This window comes from Callithrix jacchus, chromosome 11 (assembly GCF_049354715.1).
Source record: "Callithrix jacchus isolate 240 chromosome 11, calJac240_pri, whole genome shotgun sequence".
NCBI lineage: Eukaryota > Metazoa > Chordata > Mammalia > Primates > Cebidae > Callithrix > Callithrix jacchus.
In genome coordinates this window covers 56,831,264-56,851,311 of record NC_133512.1, presented here as the reverse complement: position 1 = coordinate 56,851,311, position 20,048 = coordinate 56,831,264, and the positions used below count along the sequence as shown (strand labels likewise).

At 36.5% G+C, this 20,048-nt stretch overlaps 1 protein-coding gene across 5 annotated transcripts in view; it reads right to left on the bottom strand.

Annotated features, from left to right (window-relative positions):
* The window catches only part of CDK6 (cyclin dependent kinase 6), a 235,773-nt gene that overhangs the window by 170,823 nt on the left and 44,902 nt on the right, over positions 1 to 20,048 (bottom strand). For all 5 annotated transcript variants that reach the window (XR_013523944.1, XM_009002454.5, XM_078342757.1 and 2 more), the window contains one exon: positions 3,970 to 4,105. Coding sequence is in view for 4 of the 5 variants with exons in the window: in XM_009002454.5 (XP_009000702.1) it covers positions 3,970 to 4,105 (136 nt within the window). In the remaining variant the exon portion in view is untranslated. The remainder of the gene's footprint in view (positions 1 to 3,969; positions 4,106 to 20,048) is intronic.

Sequence of the window (20,048 nt, the reverse complement as noted above, 5' to 3'; positions counted from 1 at the left end):
CTTCACAGGAAAGCAGCCAACACGCTGCTTTATGCAAATATCATCAGCCAAGAATGGATGCACCTTAAGGACATCAAGAAAAGAGGTTAAATAATGTGATGAAAACCCCGAGATGAAGTATGAATGTGATTCCTATGTATCCTTATTTATTTATTTAGAATAAGGTATATTTAACAATGTTGGAAAGAATCACCTATGATTTTATTTTGTTCTCATGAACTTCTGAATGACAATTTTCAGTTCAGCCTATAGCTTAACGTACTTTATTCAAGTCCTATATGAGCACTGTGCAATAATTAGAGTTTCCCTGATGAGTTCTTCCAACTATGAACCTTTATGAGTATTTATGTCTTACAGTGTGGTTTAATGTCTTTTTTATTTTTTAAAAACAAATGGCATTTAAATGCACTTCAAAAATTGTTATGTGATATAAGCTGGAAAAGTAAGACACAGAGTGAATATTCAATAAATATCTGTACAAGCAATAGTCAGAAAAGCTGTTATTACAACAGAGCATTCTATATAAAGAATTCATTTCTGTGTTCCCAATAGGTTGTTCACACATACTAACAATATTTGCTTGATCTAGTTAGTAAGACTTCCCATAAATGAGCCTACATAACAACAAAATATTTCTGTTCTCTGGTTGTGTGCTTTAAAACTTCAATTAACCAGAATTCAGAACCTCTCACTTAGCAGCTGTTTATTCTGCATTCCAATTCTTAAAAACGAAGCAATCGCAGAAGCAGAAGATACAAGATTGATTAAAAATAAATTTGTATCAGTTATATATTCAGCCTAAAACTAACCATTTGATGATTTTATTATACTTTTAAATGATAATTCAAGTTTTCAACAATGATCTTAAAGCATCACAAACACTCAAAACTTTGTTTTAAATCTTATATTTAATAAGGAAGGAAAATAGGTTAGTATAGTCTGGAAAATTTTTTTAAAATTAAGAATAAACATAAAAGAGTCTTCTGACTAGCTTTTAAGTTAGCAAAAAAAAAGTTCAATTAATCACTAACACATAAGTTAACTGTGTGAAATATTTCATTTGACTGTGGTTTATTTTACTATGAAAACATCAATACACCATTAGCCAAAAACCTTCAATAACCAGGGCCCCTTGCCCCCAACTCTACCTCTATCTGCCAATTTGGAACTAGGGGTGCTGAAGCTGATGGCTGAAGAAATTTAACAGCCTCCAGGACAATCTCCTGTTCAACAGAGAATGAAGTGACATTCTCTTTCCTGGAGACAGACAAAAAGCTCAGAAAAAAACATTTAACTTTAAATGTCACCTTGTTCAAGAGCTTCTGGCAATAAGCAACCCCTTCTAGCAAGCGTCCAGCTGCATCCTGGCTCAGCCACTGCCCCCAGTCCTCTCCTCCCCCTTACTTTGGTGACCACCCTTCTGCCTGTTCCTTTTCCTATCCTGCTTGCCCCTCCACCCTCACCTTTGAGATTCCCCCACATCCCACTTCATTTCTACTCCTGCCCCATCAAGCCTGAGTCTAGTGAACCACTCTGGCTTATCAACATTTTAACTGCACAGATGCCTTTGCAAATGATTCCACTCAGTAGCCTCCTATATCCTAGGAGAATTCAATGTAATGCTCAAAAGATCTATGTAGGTGGTAAGGTAAGATATAAAATAGGCCAGGTGTGGCCTGTAATCCCAGCACTTTGGGAGGCTGAGGCAGGTGGATTATGAGGTCAGGAGATCAAGAAAATACAAAAAAATTAGCTGGGCATGGTGGTGCATGCCTATAGTCCCATCTACTCGGGAGGCTGAGGCAGGAGAATTGCTTGAACCCAGGAGGTGGAGATTGCAGTGAGCTGAGATTGTGCCACTGCACTACAGTGCGAGACTCTGTCTCCAAAAAAAAAGATATAAAATATATGGTTGCCTCATCTGTCTGCTTAAAAAAAAGATAATTGCCAAATAATTTTGAACTTAGAAATGTATCAGTAAAAGTCAATGATTATTTTGATAGTCTATGTTTAAAGCCTTTGAAAGTCATTTTAAAAATAATTTTGAAAAGTAATTATATCTAAAGAAAGCTTGACAATGTGCCTTATTTATTTAGTACCTATGTGTAGAAATCATTGTGTAAGATAATGTCAGGACATAAGGAAGGTTGAATACATAAGATATATACATTAAAAAATCCTAATTAAAGGTAGAAAACATGATAAAGAGAGAGAGATACGTAGATCAAGTGCTGTAAGGCACAGGAGATTACACCCAGCTATAAGAGTTGATCAAATGGCCTTTGAGACGATGCTTGAAAAATTTAGGCAGATAGCTACTGGTAAGAAGGAGCAAAAGAAATGGCATGAGAAGGAAGGCCACCAAGGTGGAAAATCACAGATCATGCTAAGAGAATGGTGAACAGTCCAATTTGGCTAGAAAACTGTGTAAGAAAAAAGACTATGCCCTGCTCTGCATGCTGAACACGGGGTTTCTGACAAACTCATAAAGGAGAGAACTAAAGCTTCAGGGGTAGAATAGAATGCCAGAGGAAAGGGGAGCAGACACAGAAGACAGCCAAGAACAGGTGACTCTCAGGCATACCTACATTTAGAGGGCCTTAATGTTCTTGAGATGACTCAGGAAGAAATGGGAGTATTGTTAAGCACCAGATTCTTTAGTGAGAGCCAGATAAGAAAAAACATAATACTAGTCTATAACAACAAAAAAATCATTCAATATGTCAAATTCTAAATGTATCATTATCTGAGAACGTCATTTAGCTCTCACTAAAGACATTTCTTACTCTGTTAAGAAGATAAACTATTTTTAGCTATTAACTTCCATCTAGAATGATGCTGAATTCTATAACTCATTTCTAAACAATGAATGGTAAGGCAGGGAGTCTGTTTAACTAAGCTACCTAATTCACATAGACAAAAAGGTTTTCATGAAGACCTGCACATGATGTGCAAACATGTAAAAGATCTACTGGGAAGTTCAGTTAAGCAGAATGCAAATAAGAGTAACAAAACGGCCGGGCGCGGTGGCTCAAGCCTGTAGTCCCAGCACTTTGGGAGGCAGAGGCAGGTGGATCACGAGATTGGCAGATCGAGACCATCCTGGTCAACATGGTGAAACCCCGTCTCTACTAAAAACTACAAAATATTAGCTGGGCACGGTGGTGTGTGCCTGTAATCCCAGCTACTCAGGAGGCTGAGGCAGGAGAATTGCCTGAACCCTGGGGGCGGAGGTTGCGGTGAGCCAAGATTGCGCCATTGCACTCCAGCCTGGGTAACAAGAGCGAAACTCCGTCTCAAAAGAAAAGAGCAACAAAACTTTATCAGCAGTATTTCTACCCAAAGGTAGGAAGAACTTCCAGTCAATATACTGCATCTAGTTTACTGACCTTTAAGGGTAGAAAGCATGTCTCAACCATCTCTGAATTCCAGGAGTTTAGCATAGTATCTGGTTACTTAGGCTTCCTATAAATGTTTCATGATAAGAAAATGAAGAAAGAAGGAGGACCTAATAACTAGTATTTCAGATTCACATAGCATAGGCTGTCCTGGAGTTATTATACAATTATAATATAAAATGGGCTCATGAATAATGTTCAAATCATGTCCTTCATAGACAATGAGCCTTCAGAAAAAGACCGAGCTATACTTATTAAACATATTTTCTAAGGTCTAAGACAAGGTACAAATTGATTTTTTAAAATAATTCTAATATGCATTAGAACTAAACAGTTTTTTTCCACTTAGTTCTAAAATTAATAAACCAGAATACATACATCCATACTTTGAACATCTCAGTTGATGAAATGGAATATACCCAATCTTTGAACATTTTATTTAGCTGATTTTTAACTATATATCGAGTTCTAAAAGTTGTAATTCTGACAATTTTCATAAGGAAAGAATGCCATTGCTTAACAGACTATAATAGTTGACTGCCGGATAAGACATGAAGATGATTTTTGATACCTTTATGGTTTCAGTGGGCACTCCAGGCTCTGGAACTTTATCCAAGTAAGTGGTCAAGTCTTGATCGACATGTTCAAACACTAAAGTTAGTTTGGTTTCTCTGTCAGTTCGTGACACTGTGCACACATCAAACAACCTAGAAGAAAAAAAGAAAGAGATTAAGTAGATGGCAATGAGCAAAGATGTAACCTGTATGTTTTATACATATTCCTCAATTTGGTCTCATAATAGAAAAAAAAGGCCAGTGTTGATCATTTCTTGTGATCATATGTAAAGATACCAAATGAAATCTGATACTTTAATAACAATATGAAGTTCAGGAGAGGGACAATCAGAGTGTATGGTTAAGTGTGAGAACATTTATAGTAACAATGAGAAAGCAATGCAATTGTGGCACAAGAATGCTTGGAGAGTTTCTTTGGTTAGGACCTTAGGTAGAACTTGCCAACAGGGATAATTTCAAAAACTTGTAGGCTAGGCAAAATATGTTTCTTCTTAGCTCACAATTTGAGAATTATCAGAGACAGACTGAACATTCTTTGGAGATGCTGAATGCTGTAATCAAGATTTTCCTGGAATTTAAGGTGTCACAGTCATGTCTGTGAAAACAAATACAATGGAATATAGAGAAATTTAGTTTATTTCTAAGACAGCCCTCATCCTGCTGAGTCAAATCATTCCCTGGAAAGGGAATGAATTTTTAGTTTTTAAAATTCCAATACCACGTTTATCAACACTGCGAAATTTAAACATTTTTTTGGGGGGGGGAGCAGGAGAACCCGCATTGGTAAACTATATTGCCCTTAAATGATAAAGCAACAGATTAACAAATGTTTTGAATGGGTGAATCCAGTTTCTTCCATAAAAATCTTAGTATAAGTCAAAATGTAAGTTTTAAAAACAAAGCCTTCAGGAGTCAAAAGAATTTTCAAGCCAAAGGACAAAATTTCCTTTAGCTTAAACCACAGTACACTATTTAGCACAACAGATTCTCACCAAATGTTTAAAGAATTAAATTATCCATAAACAAGTAAATTTCTTAACAAGAACATAATATAAATACTAAGAAAAAGCTAATAAAATGCTATTCCTATTACTTTAATTTAAAAAATGAATAAATGCCTTCTTCAACGAAACTAACTATAAATGTGCATGGAATCCAATAACTAATGCACAGGGTTGACTATCAATTATCCAGCTTATATATTATCTGTTAATTTTTTTTTATTATACTTTAAGTTCTAAGATACATGTACAGAACGTGCAGGTTTGTTACACAGATACACACGTGCCATGGTGGTTTGCTGCATCCATCAGCCTGTCATCCACATTAGGTATTTCTCCTAATGCTATTCCTCTCCTAGCCCCCCAACCCACTGACAGGCCCCAGTGTGTGATGTTCCCCTCCCTGTGTCCTCGTGTTCTCATTGTTCAATTCTCACTTATGAGTAAGAACATGCAGTGTTAGGTTTTCTGTTCTTTTGTTACTTTGCTAAGAATGATAGTTTTCAGCTTTATCCATGTCCCTGCAAAGGACATGAACTCATCCTTATTTATGGCTGCATAGTATTCTATGGTGAATATATGCCATATTTTCTTTATCCAGTCTATCAATGATAGGCATTAGGGTTGGTTCCAAGTCTTTGCTATTGTGAACAGTGCCACAATAAACATACATGTGCATGTGTCTTTATAGTAAAACGATTTATAATCCTTTAGGTATATACCCAGTAATGGGATTGCTGGGTCAAATGGTATTTCTACTTCTACATTCTTGATGAATTGCCACACTGTCTTCCATAATGGTTGAACTCATTTACACTCCCACCAATAGTGTAAAAGCATTCCTTTTTCTCCACATCCTCTTCAGCATCTGTTGTTTCCTGAGTTTTTGATGATCACCATTCTAACTGGTGTGAGATGGTATCTCATTGTGGGTTTGATTTGAATTTCTCTAATAACCAGTGATGATGAGCTTTTTTTCATGTTTGTTGGCCACATAAATGTCTTCTTTTGAGAAGTATCTGTTCATATCCTTTGCTTACTTTTTGATGGAGTTGTATTTTTCTTGTAAATTTGCTTAAGTTCCTTGTATATTCTGAATATTAGCCCTTTGTCAGATGGAGAGATTGCAGAACTTTTCTCCCATTCTGTAGGTTGCCCATTCACTCTGATGATAGTTTCTTTTGCTGTACAGAAGCTCTTAAGTTTAATCAGATCCCATTTGTCAACTTTGGCGTTTGTTGCCATTGTTTTTGGTGTTTCGTCATGAAGTCTTTGCCCATGCCTATGTCATGAATGGCACTGCCTAGGTTTTCTTCTAGAGTGTTTATGGTTTAAGTCTTATGTTTAAATCTTGAGTGAACTTTTGTATAAGGTGTAAGGAAGGGGTCCTCTTTCAGTTTTCTGCATATGGCTAGCCAGTTTTCCCAGAAACATGTATTAAATAGAAAGACTCCTTTCCACATTGCTTGTTTTTGTCAGATTTGTCAAAGATCAGATGGTCATAGATGTATGGCATCGTTTCTGAGGCCTCTGTTCTATTTCATTGGTCTATATATCTGTTTTGGTACCAGGACCATACTGTTTTGGATACTATAGCCTTGTAGTATAGTTTGAAGTCAGGTAGTGTGATGCCTCCAGCTAGTGTGATGCCTCCAGCTTTGTACTTTTTGCTTAGGATTGTCTTGCCTACATGGGCTCTTTTTTGGTTCCATATGAAATTTAAAGTAGTTTTTTTCTAATTCTGTAAAGAAAGTCAATGGAAGCTTGATATGCACTGAATCTATAAATTACTTTGGGCAGAACAGCCATTTTCATGACACTGATTCTTCCTATCCATGAGCATGGAATGTTTTCTATTTGTTTGAATCCTCTCTTATTTCCTTGAGGAGTGGTTTGTAGTTCTTCTTAAAGAGGTCCTTCACATCCCTTGTAAGTTGTATTCCTAGGACCTCTGTTAAATTTTAATGCCTTGCTGGTTCACCATGTCATTCTACTACATTTTTGGGCTTTACGGATCCTACATTTGCTACTTCTCTGGGAATCTAAACTAAATTTTGAAAGAAAAGTTAAAAAAAAAAGTAAAAGAAACAAACAAACAAAACACCAAAAAATCCCACCACTGTCATTAAGTTAAATCTGGTGGATTAAAATCAACAACTACACCAACAACTTCACATACTTCACAGCCAGATCCAAACTTCTTTTTAATTGTGGGCAGTTTGAGGTGAGTCATACAACTCCATTAAAATTAACCAGAATCAACTGACAGTTTTTTCCTTACATTTACCTACTTCTAAGCATTCTGATTTCTACGTTTTAATATCTACTTCTAAACTTAATATTTTCCCCTGATGTGACTTATTCTGGAAAATTATTCGGATAAAGTAAAAACCCCTAATAGATTTATTAAAGATAGTACCATAAATCATATTAAGTCCCACACTCTAAAAATATGATTACTATCATGCATGGATTTAGTACGTGTGAAATTTATCAAAACCGTCCTTTCAGCTTGGTAATTCAAGGTGACTAACATTATTCATAGGCTCCTTGAAGCCATCTTATTTCTATTAAATCCACGTAATTGGACAACTTCACTCTTTTCTTCCTATTGAAGAAGAAAAAGGAGTTCCACAATCTAACTTTCTTTATATCTGTTGCTTGTATTTTTCTAATAAAATAAAACAGCAGTGAACCAAAAATGGCATGTCCTATAGTACAAACACAGACCTGTTTCATAATACAACCATTTCAGTCGTGTTTTTTAAACACTACTTTAAAATTATTTCCTGATATAATTAATACATTTAGCAAAAAAATTACATTGCTTACCACTGCCTGGAATCAATAATAATTTAAGTAACTCCAGTTCTTACTGTATTTATAGTTTATCATATATATAAAAAATAGTAATTTCCAAAAGAAAAAATTTTCTTTTCTCAGGGACATAACTGCAGAATAAAATGGTCCTAAAACACTGCTGAACCAAAAAGTCATCTGCCCCCTAGACCGTTGTCTTAAAGTTACCTAACAACCCTGGCAGTATGCTCTGTTGCTTCATCTCACTGAAACCGTTTTCAAGCACTCTTTGCATGACACTTTAAAAATAACACCTAACCCACCCAAGTTGCTTTCCTCAGAGTTCTACTGCTCTCTTCAACATATTAAGACTCACTGATGTCACCTGAAGCAACTGGACTCCAAGCCTCAGTTTCAAAGGATGCTCAAGATAGAAAAGATTAGGTCACTGAAGCCACTACTAATTGTCCTAAATGATAAAAACCTTGGAGAAAAAGCACTCATTTTAATCAGTAGTTTTTTAAAACATGAAATTTTAAAGCGATGTGTAGGCCGGGCGCGGTGGCTCTAGCCTGTAATCCCAGCACTTTGGGAGGCCGAGGCGGGCGGATCGTGAGCTCAGGAGATCGAGACCATCCTGGTCAACATGGTGAAACCCCGTCTCTACTAAAGATACAAAAAATTAGCTGGGTATGGTGGCGTGTGCCTGTAATCCCAGCTACTCGGGAGGCTGAGGCAGGAGAATTGCCTGAACCCAGAAGGCAGAGGTTGCGGTAAGCCGAGATCGTGCCATTGCACTCCAGCCTGGGAAACAAGAGCGAAACTCTGTCTCAAAAAAAAAAAAAAAAAGAGATGTGTAATAGTCCATAGAGCAGAACATTTTCATGGAACTTTAATGTGTATACTTGCATATTATTAAAAAATGGTATTAGGTAGAAGCGACTCTTCCAGGTTCAAGGAAATAATCCTCTTTGATTTTTAAGGTGCTATTATTATTAACTTCATTTGGGAAATGGAGCGTATTAAGAGACTCCTCAGACATTCATAAATGGCATTAAGGGACATCAAAGTCCTAACAGTGCCTGTAGGGTACTCTCCTTTTTGGCTCCAGGGCTGGCTAGTCATCCACATCCTATAGACCCAGTACTCCTTGGAAGATGTCTGGGGAAATATTGTCCTTCATTAAACTATAAAATTGTGTCTGACTTAAATTATGTCTGACTAATGGTTAGTAAACATTACTGCAGTAAAAACTTATAGTTACATTAGTCACAATGGGTAGGAAATGCATTTTGAATCAATAATTGTAAACATTAATCTTATACATGTTAGAATATAATATTTATGATGCTTTTTTGTCTACAACGACTCCCTTTGGAACTTCCCCAAATTAAATAGTAGTCACTTTGGTGGGCAATAAAGAGAAAATAGAAACTTTATTTTTATTGAGATGGAGTCTCACTCTGTCACCCAGGCTGGAGTGCAGTAGTGCAATCTCAGCTCACTGCAACCTCCTGTCTCAGCCTCCTGAGTAGCTGGGACTATAGGTGTGTGCCACCATGGCCAGCTACTTTTTGTATTTTTAGTAGGGAAAGGGTTTCACCACGTTGGCCAGGCTGGTCTCGAATTCCTGACCTCAAGTGATCCACTTGTCTTGGCCTCCCAAAGTGCTGGGATTACATGTGTGAGCCACTGTGTCCAGCTAGAAACTTTAATGTAACAAATGAGTTTCACATAAAGTAAGTGAGCTAAACATGAATTAAAATCCCTGGTATTTGGCTGGAGGTAAACAATCTGTAATATATTTATATAAATCATTAAGGAATGTGGCTAGGCTACCTAGAAACCCTACACTTGCAAAACAAAAGAGCCAGACAGGTCTGAACATTTGAATGTAAAAACTGGAAAATAACTTCAACTGTGTGATTCCTTATATTGACCAACATCTTAAGACATTCTAAAATCTTTTTTTTTTGCTAGATAATCTGTAACCTGACAAAAATACCATTTCAATACTTATATGATAGCAGTTCCATAAGAAAAATGTAATCACAATGTGTTGAATATGAATAAAACATCTTAGATGACTTTTAAAGAAAGGATAAATAAATTAAATATTTATCCATTAGAGCTTAGCATAATGTAATCCAAGCGAATGTTCAAAAAGTCAAAGTGCAAACTGGTTATCAGCATTTACTAAGGCGATGCACTCTGTTTAGCTGTGCAAAATGCAATCCAAAAAAGGCAGATAGGTCGTTATCATTTCACAATTAAGTTGGCCAAGCACCTAACTCTCCCACAAAGTAAGTTCTCTTGCTGTTTCTATTGTCCTGACCCGCCAGCTGCAGGGCAGAGAATAAGGCTTGCAGTCCAGCACAGCACTCAGCTTTCCAGCTGTCCTAGTGATGTAATTATCTAATAACAAAATATCTCTGTGAATTAACTCTGCATCCTACCCATTGTAATTCTTAATGACTATCTTCCTGTTCATGTTCTTAATTTAACTTGCTCTTCTGGAACTATTGCATAGACAAGCTGTCTTCATCTAATGGATGGATTACATCCAATAGGTTTGGGATTTCCAAAGATTACAATTTACAAAGGTCTCCCAAACAACATGCTTTATAAACACAAGCCCTGCCTTTCTATTGTGGTTACAACAAAAGGGAAATCTGTATTATTTACTGTGATTAAACTTTGACCTGTCACAGGAAGTTCTATAAGGATTTTTTCTGGTCACTTTTTTTCCCCATTCACTTGAATGTTTGGATATCAAATAGTTCAAGAGCTGAAAGATGTCTGGCACAGCTACCTAAGGGCCACAACAAAATTTTATTTGAACTAGAGCCAGTATTTGGAATTGAGAAGAATTTTAAAAAAATATCTAATCTGCTCCTCTTAAGTTCATGAAGCATACTCTGTTGCTATGGCTTGTATGCACCAAATTTGGGTTCACACATCTCACTAGCCCTTATGCTACTGAATATGGGTCACCATATTCTCTTTTTTTCTCGTTAAATATGGACTGTGTGTGCACTTATTCTCAACCAGCACTGAATGATATACTGCCGGGAGTACTTGCCACCAAGAATAATGTACATGCTGCTAGAAGCAAATTGTGATTTCAGCAGGACCCATAAACATTTACCAGCACCTACCATGTGCAGGTGCTATACTCAGTTTTAGAGTTTCTAATAGATATGATAGGTATTGTCTTTAAAACAGCTTTACTATCTAGTTGTGGGAAAGAAGACTTACATGTAAAAATGCAGGTAATGATGTACGGCTATGTATTAGTACCAAATAAATTCTATAAACACTGTGTACAGCTTTATATATCACATCAAAGTAAATTTAATCTACATCCTATTAAGTAAACCACAGGTGATCTCTGCCTTCCTATCCATTTACCTCTCCTGGAAGCCATAACCTTATTTTCTGTTCAGGAACTACTCCTGTCCTATAATCTGGCAATCTGGTTTTAAGGGCAGGGACCCAGGGATGGCATGTGAACAACTCTGGATTGAGTGACGATGAATGAATGAGAGGTGGACAGGACTACGAGAATCAGTTCCAGAAATTTGGCTAGGACTTCTGGGAGAGTAAAACTCTCTTTATACTGGGATTATCAAACTGGCAAAGTCTCAATCTGCAGCTACTGATGGCTGTCTTGGCTACCAGTTTAATCAACCTGTCACAGGATGCAGAAGAGGGCCAGAGCAAGGGAGAATGGGCAAGAGATTCCGGAAGACATTATTTATGCACCTGGACCCACTGTGTTTGATCTACCCCTGGATTCATTAATTATGTGAGTCACTAAAGTCAGCGTTTTGCTTATCCAGCTTGAGTTGGGTTTTTATTACTTGCAAGAAAAAATTGTCCTAAGACATCTATAAATATTTTGAAATGATTAAATGACTTAAAAACATTGATATCTAGCCTCAAGTATGTCTTACAGAGTAGACACAATCAGTGAAGCTTAAGCACAAAAGAAGTAGCAGTGTCCTCAAAGTGACTGTCCCAGTTCTCTGACTTGGCTGGGAGTCTATTCACCTTAAATGGCTCCTCCATTCGCATGTCCACTGGGCAAAAGTAGCTGACAGCAGAGAACCAGATGAATTCATCCCTCCCAAGGAGCCAGGCAGCTTCTTCTCAGACCCTACTTGGGGTTCCTGGCCTGACTATAGAGACATTGCATGGAGAAAAAGCATAGAAGGAAGAAGACAGACAAGCTTATCACAAATAGGAATATAGAAACTAGAATAGGAAATAACTCAATGGTAAGAGGAAGCAAGGAGAAGAAAGAACTTAAAAATAATACAAAGATACAGGGTTCAATTAATTTAAAGGTTGAATCCAGTGTGTAGAGGTGTGTTCTCCTGAAGCCTTCAATTAACCCTTTCCCACTAACTGTTGCTGAAAAGTGGAAAAGGACAGGAATATCAAACCAACTTTAAAGCAGAGAAACCTTTTGTATTTAAACTGATAAGTTTATGGCTGCTATTATCTGACAAGGGAAGGCAAAGTCAATATTGCTTATTTACTAAATCATTTTATTCCTATAGCCTTAAAAGAGAGTATTCATAAGAAAGTTTCAATGTTTATCTTCTTTCCATCATCAGAGTTGCCATTAATTTAGTTTCAGCTTCCATCTGTATAGACCTGGCACTGTGGCTCTATGAGTTAATATCTTCTGAATCTGTTAACAAAAAATGTTTTATATGTAGAATGGGAATCCCCTAAACTGGGCAATTTTACAAGAGATGTGACCCTTGCACTACGTAAATTTTGAAAATAGAGCAAACAGTAAAACTATGTATATGGAAACACATTCCTACACATGAGCAGCAACAGAACTGATATACTACTAGCTGGACCTAAAAAAAGCTTTTTAGGATAGCTTAATGGGTATATGGGATGCCTATGTACAGCTCTGCTCATTCAAGATGAATTCCTGAACTCAACATTAAATAATAGAATTCAAACTTCTCCTATAGTCCTACAGCAAGCACTACAGGTACTTCTATGTCATCAAACACAATTCTTCAAACTGCTAATGCATTTCATCTGAATGAAAGGCAGAGCGAAGAGTGAGGCTGTAATATCACTCTGTTATGCTAACTACATGCCATTGTGGGAAAAAGAAAAATATTACTTTAGAGCTGCAACAAAGAAGGCATATCATAAAATCCAATTTGTTGTCTTGCAGGGAAGAGAATGATAGCAGGGGCAAAATCCATGGTAAGTGAACTCTGAGTCACTAACCGAGTGGATCATTATCACCCAAAGACAAGAGAACGAAAACAGCTAAGCAATAGCTGTTTTCAATAGGCAGCTAAACAATAATCTGTTGATACTTCTGACGAGTCAAATTCCAATACAAAATAGTTTTGGAAGTTCAAAGAAAACACAGCCAAGTCTACAAAAAGAAGAAACCCGCCAACTGAGAAAATTAGGGACTATTAGGTTTAGATTTGAATAAAAAACAATTCACCAACCCCAGCTATAGGTCAGGTTTGGGGCACTGTTTACTGTTTACCTCTTGAGGTCTCTACCCGAACATGATGAACTTTTAGTCTTTCCTTAACAGTTGACTTCAACCAGCCACTTCAAAAACATAAATTTGATGAGAGGATGGGGCAAGGGGAACTCCAAGTCCCCAGCCCTACTGGCAGGTCAGAGATGACAGGTTAGCAAACTAAAGATAGCCTTAAACTGGTGGTCCCTATTGGTGTTTTGCTTATTCTTTTCTTTTAATTCACAATGGCACCCACTGCTGTGTCTGATACACAGCAGGTGTTCAATAAATATTTATTGAATAGATGAAATTTTTAAAAATTATAACAGGGAAAAGTCAACGTAAAATAAAGTGCAAGTGAGGATACTTTGAGATTTCATTAGGAAAGCGTCACATTCTGAGTAACCCAGATTTTATAACTGATGTTAAATGAAGACTTAAACACTAAAATATTGCATTTACTAGTTAATTAAAAAACCCTAACAACTGTATGAGATGGTATTCATTTTAAAGATGAAGAAATAGGCCGGGCGTGGTGGCTCAAGCCTGTAATCCCAGCACTTTGGGAGGCCGAGGCGGGTGGATCATGAGAGATCGAGACCATCCTGGTCAACATGGTGAAACCCCGTCTCCACTAAAAATACAAAAAATTAGCTGGGCACGGTGGCACGTGGCTATAATCCCAGCTACTCAGGAGGCTGAGGCAGGAGAATTTCCTGAACCCAGGAGGTGGAGGTTGCGGTGAGCCGATTGTCCCATTGCACTCCAGCCTGGGTAACAAGAGCAAAACTCCGTCTCAAAAAAAAAAAAAAAAAAAAGATGAAGAAATAGTCATAAATATTCACTGAACGATGACGCAGTGAAGGTAAACAAATATTCACAGTGGCATCATTCATGATAGCCCAAAACTGGAAATAACCCAAATGCATAAACAAAGTGTGGTATATCCATACAATGGATATTGTTTAGTAATAGAAATAAATGAAGAACAAATACATGCAGCAACATGAACAGACCTTGAAGAGACTGTGCTAAGAGAAAGAAGCCAATCACAAGAGGCTACGTATTGCGTTATTTCATTTATATGAAATACTCAACAGGCAGATCTATAGAAATTGAAAGTGGATTTGTGGGTGCCTGGGACAATGGGCAGTGGGGGAGTGTGGAGGAATGGGGACTGATAATGCGTACTGGGTTTCTTTTTAGTGATGAAAATGTCCTAAATTTAGATCCTGGTGATAACTGCAACTCAGTAAGCATACTGACCTGAAGTCTTATACACGTGTATTTTATGGCATGTAAATGATATCTCAATAAAGCTGTTTAAATACAAGAAAAGGAAAGCAACAGTGGTAGAGAGGTTTAATACTTTGCCTAAAGTACAAAGACAGTAAATGGTGGAGATGGGCTTTGAAATCAGGCTGTCTGGCTCCAGAATCTGATTTTTTAACCACTCTGTTATTCTGCCTCTGAATGCAGTGCAGCATTTAGAGCTGCAGTAAAGCAGGGGTCAATGATGAGGAGACTCTGTGACAGATGAGACACTCTGTTGACAGGCATTATGAGAATGCCAACACCAAAATGTTTTTGGTAAATTTAGAGATCCCAATACATACTTATATGCTGGGCTGAAAAAAAAGTTCAGAAAATTCACAGAAAAAAAATTTAAAAGCAAAGATGGTTGATATCTCAAACCCTCTTACGTTTTCCCCTTGACTAGTTAGAAAAATGGCATACTTCAATTTACCCAACAGAGCTTGAAAGAGAGATTCTGATTTCAGCAATAAGTGAGTTAAGTGATATTTTTAAAAGCAAAGTGAACAGCTCTGGCTTAAGTCAGATAGTGTGGAACATTCTGAACAATTTTCAACATTTAGTTCTCTGTCCATTTCTGACCTGTGAAAGCCCTGTTCTCCAGCTTTGGGCCTCTCTTGAGGAAAAATGACTAAGCAGCCAAAACTAGGCAGCCGCCTGTGATGAAGACTGTCTGCTGTGTCTTAGAAGAAAGCCAACCAAGCTTTACCTACACTGTAAGCCAAAAGCCTTTCATAATCACATCATTAATAGGTGAGTAAATTTATCCCAGCACTAATTCATTCAGGTACTTATGATTAGGTACTGATCTAATAAAACAACCACTGAAGTTAGTTCCTTTTAAGGAAACTTTTGATCATAAACATAGGAGAAAATGTTAAACCTTAGTTACTTAAAGAAACACAAATGAAAACCTCAGTGAAACACTAGACCTTTCAAATTGGGTTTAAAAAAAACTTGTTTAATGATAAAACTGCACAACACTTGTGAAGGTTTATGAAAATGGGCCCACATCACTGTGGAAATACAAACTGGTAAAAACCTTTCTGGAGAATAATCTGGTTGTGTGTGTGTGTGTGTGTGTGTGCGCGCGTGCATGCGCGTGCATGTACGTGTGTGTATACATATATATATATTTTTTTAGATGGAATCTCACTTACTTTGTATACATATATATACATGTATATAATCACACACACATATACATTATATATTATATATACACACATTATATATATGATATGTATTATATAACTCTTAAAATGATGGTACTGATACATATTTATTGAAAATGGAAAGATTCACAATATATTATTTTGAAAAATGCAAGTTTCAAAGGAGTATGTACAGTATGATTCCACATATGTAAATATAATAGTAGAAAGATAAATCAAGACATGGCTAGGTGCAGTGGCTTATGCCTGTAATCGCAGCACTGAGAGGCTGAGGCGGGCAGATCACTTGAGGTCAGGAGTTTGAGACAAGTCTGGCCAGTAAGGGGAAACCCTGTCTTCACAAAAAATACAAAAATTAGCTGGTCTTGCTGGCACATGCCTGTAATCTCAGGTACTCAGGAGGCTGAGGCAGGAGAATCACTTGAATCTGGGAGGTGGAGGTTGCAGTGAGCAGATGTTGTACCACTGCACTCCAGCCTGGGCAACAAAGTAAGTGAGATTCCATCGAAAAAAAAATAAAAGATGTGGCCAGTGGTTATTTCTGGGCAATAAGATTTTGGAATGGTTGTTTTCTGCTATTTGCTTATTTAAACTTTCTACTGTGAGAACCTATTAATTTTTAATGAGAAAAATCATTATTTAAAAAATAAGAATCATAAGAGCTTATTTTTTTCAATTTAAGTTTTTTTCTCCTACCACTCATGTACTTGCCTTCAATCTGTTACTCTGAATTAATAGGAAATCCTAATAATCCTGAAATGCAGTTTTGAAACACTCTGTTTCTAAATAAATAAATAAATAAATAAGTTGAAAATAAAATATGTAAAAAATTTTTTTAATTTAGAATGGTTTGTTCTCTTAGAACAAAACATAAATTTTTTGTTTTGTTCTCTTAGAATCTTGAAATCCCAACGAATCTTAAAATATTATTCTAAGAGAAAAAAATAATACGTATGCCTTACTGCCTCATTAAAGCATGTGCTTTTCAATCCCCTCCCAATAGGGAATCACTCTATAAAAAAGAATATGAGAAAAAATTATTTTTCTGATGCTTGGCTAGAAAGGTCAAAGTAACAGAACTGCCATGAAACAAAAGAGAAACAATGATGGCTCACAAAGTCTTCAGATTACTCTAATGTTTCTTAAATAAGCCAAAGAAAATTCTGCATGGTAGAATTCAGTGCCCTTTGTAATATAACAAGGTTCAAGCAACCAAAATAATTAAAGTTTGGTCAAAAATAAAGATCCTTATAAAAATTAAAATATATCTTCTATTTTTAAGTTATATCTATTCCAATAAAATTTCCAGGAATTATTGTGTTAAGAACTGAGAAAAATTCTAGAAATATATTTTAAGATCACCAATGGCAAACTACATTAAAAGATTAGAAAACAGACCACAGTTGGAGAATTTAAAAGAACTGGTACTTCTACCAACTTCTAAACTTAAAGATCTAAAATTGGGTTGTTTTGTTCAGGTGTAAATACTTACAAAAATTAAATTATGATTTGCTATATTTCTGTAAGTCAATATTATTTTAGAGTTTGATCTTTGTTCTAGAAGTCATGGTGTTAACAACAATGAAAAACTAAGGGAGATAAGAATTTGTAAATGTAGTTGCAAGTTTATCTATTTCAAGGCAGACTTTTTCTTTTGCAAAGAACCACAGGAACATCTCATATATTGGTAATCTATTAGGTATCTTGTTGTCCCATGTAAATGAATATTTTAGATATCTGATTCTTATCCATGTTAATCCCCTAAACTATTTTTTAAAATTAAAGTTTTAGTGGAATTCTTGGGTAATATGCAGTGAGCATTTTCTTGACTTTTTAAGCACAATATTATGTTCCACTGGTAGATGATTCATGGCCATTATTGTTACCATTACATTATAATCATTTAATTCAGCACCATTATTATGATCACTTATTTGAGTGTATACTAGGTACATACAGATGAGACAAAAAGATCCACAATGAGGCATATTGCAATTAAACTATGAAAACCAAAGGCAAAGAGAGTCTTGAAAACAGCAAGACAGAAGCAACTCATCACACCCAAGGGATCTGCAATAAGATTAACAGCTGACTTCTCAGCAGAAACTATGGAGGGCAGAAGGCAGTAGGACAGCAATTTCAAAGTGCTGGAACAAGCCAGGCACGGTAGCTCATGCCTGTAATCTCAACACTTTGGGAGGCCTAGGCAAGAGGAACACTTGAGTCCAGGATTTTGAAACCCACCTGGGTAACACAAAGACTCCCCCCAGCTCTACAAAATATTTTTTAAAAATTAGCTTGTCTTGGTGGCACATGCCTATAGTCTTAGCTACTCAGGAGTCTAGGGCAGAAATATCATTTGAGCCCAGGAGATTGAGGCTACAGTGAACTATCACTGCACTACTGCACTCTAGTCTGGATGTAAGAGTGACACTCTGTTTCTAAATAAATAAATAAAGAAGTTCTGGGGAAAAAAAACCTGTTAACCAAGAATTCTATATCTGGCAGAAGTATTCTTCAAAGATGAAGGCAAAATTAGGACATTCTCAGATAAACAAAAGCTGAGAGAGTTTGTTGCCAACAGATCCGCCCTACAAGAAGTGCTAAAGGGAGTCCTTCCGGCCAAAATAAAAGGATACTAGACAGTAACATGGAGCCATATGAAGAAACAAAGAGCACTGGCAAAGGTAATTAACTACATACGTAAGAGGTTTTTAACTTTTAAAATATGATTTAAATAACAAATGCACATGACAGTAACTATAAATCTATGTTAATGGTCACACAATGTATGAACATGTAATTTGTGACAATAACAGCATAAAGGAGAAAGAAAAGAACTGTATAGAAAAGTTTTATATACTATTAAAGCTAAAACAGTGTTAATTCAAACTGGATTGTTATACATTTAAGATGTTAATTGTAATCTCTGGGGTAACCACTAAAACATCTTTGTTTTGAAACTGCTCATATATTCATGAACATTTTCTTGAATTTCCTCTTGAATTTACCATTTTAAGAGCACCTACAGTGAGCCCGGGGCTGTGGCAGGGACTTAATATATGCAAACTTATTGAATCCTTTCTCATTTTATAGCTAAAGAAGCTAAGATTCATATAATAATTTGTTCAAGCATGATAGAACAGAGAGAAGAGGTAGAACCAGGATTTAAATTAGAAACCTTCACAGGGCCTCTCTCCTTCTTGATCTGGACCTTCAATATCAAGATCTCCTGGACCTATTCTCTTTTTACCAAATATCCTATCACCACTATGACAACCTAATTAGCAACAGATGATAATTATCTCCCTTATGGTCACAGCTTTAAAGAGTACCTAGAGGTTGGCAAATCTCCAACGTGTCTCTCCAAAATAGTACTTTCTCTAAACTCCATACCCAGTTATCTCTCAGACAACTTCATACTCTGAACATCTCAATTTCAAAATGTCTAGAACACAGCCCATTCCCCTTGGTGAATCACACCCCCATCCAAATAATATTCTAAACCCAGAAACCTTCAAATAATCCTAGATTGTTTCATTTCCCCATATGTTCAATCAGCTCCCAATTCTACCACCTAAATATTTTACCCTCCACCACAACTACCCTGAGCTCAGGTACTCAATACTCTTGGTTAGTTTCCCCAAATCCTCTGAGACTCCTTATTCTCATCCCTTACTCTGGCCACTGAGCCTTTCACAGTAACAATCTGATCACAGCATTGAAGAAATGCTTTTAACCAGCAAAGGTGTATTAAATATTTGTTATTTTATAAGCATTGCATTAGGTGCTAGGGATAGAAAAATCAAAGGGTAAAATAAAATTTCTGAAATTGTTCAGAGCCTAGTAGGAAAAGTACACAAAGTATCGGCTATTCTGTAAATGCTGAGGTATAGATGTGTGTGAGGTATGTAAATGCTGAGGTATGTCTGTGCATGACATACACATATACACATGTGTATACATATATATGTATTCAAATTCACGCATGTGCACACACACACACACACACACATCTTTCTGTCTCTCATGTATATACCTATGATAATTTAGGTGTTATCAAAAGAAGCCCCCAATTCAAACACGGAGGAAAATTTTGTAGAAGAAATGACAATTTAACTGTCAGAGTATTAGGAGTTACCCAAGTAAGTGGCAAAGAAAGGGCACTTGAAACCAAGAGAAAATGTGAGCAGGAGGACAGCAAGAAGTCCCACTGGAGAGAAATTTTGTATGCCATAAAGAATTTTGTTCCTCTGGAAAGTGCATAT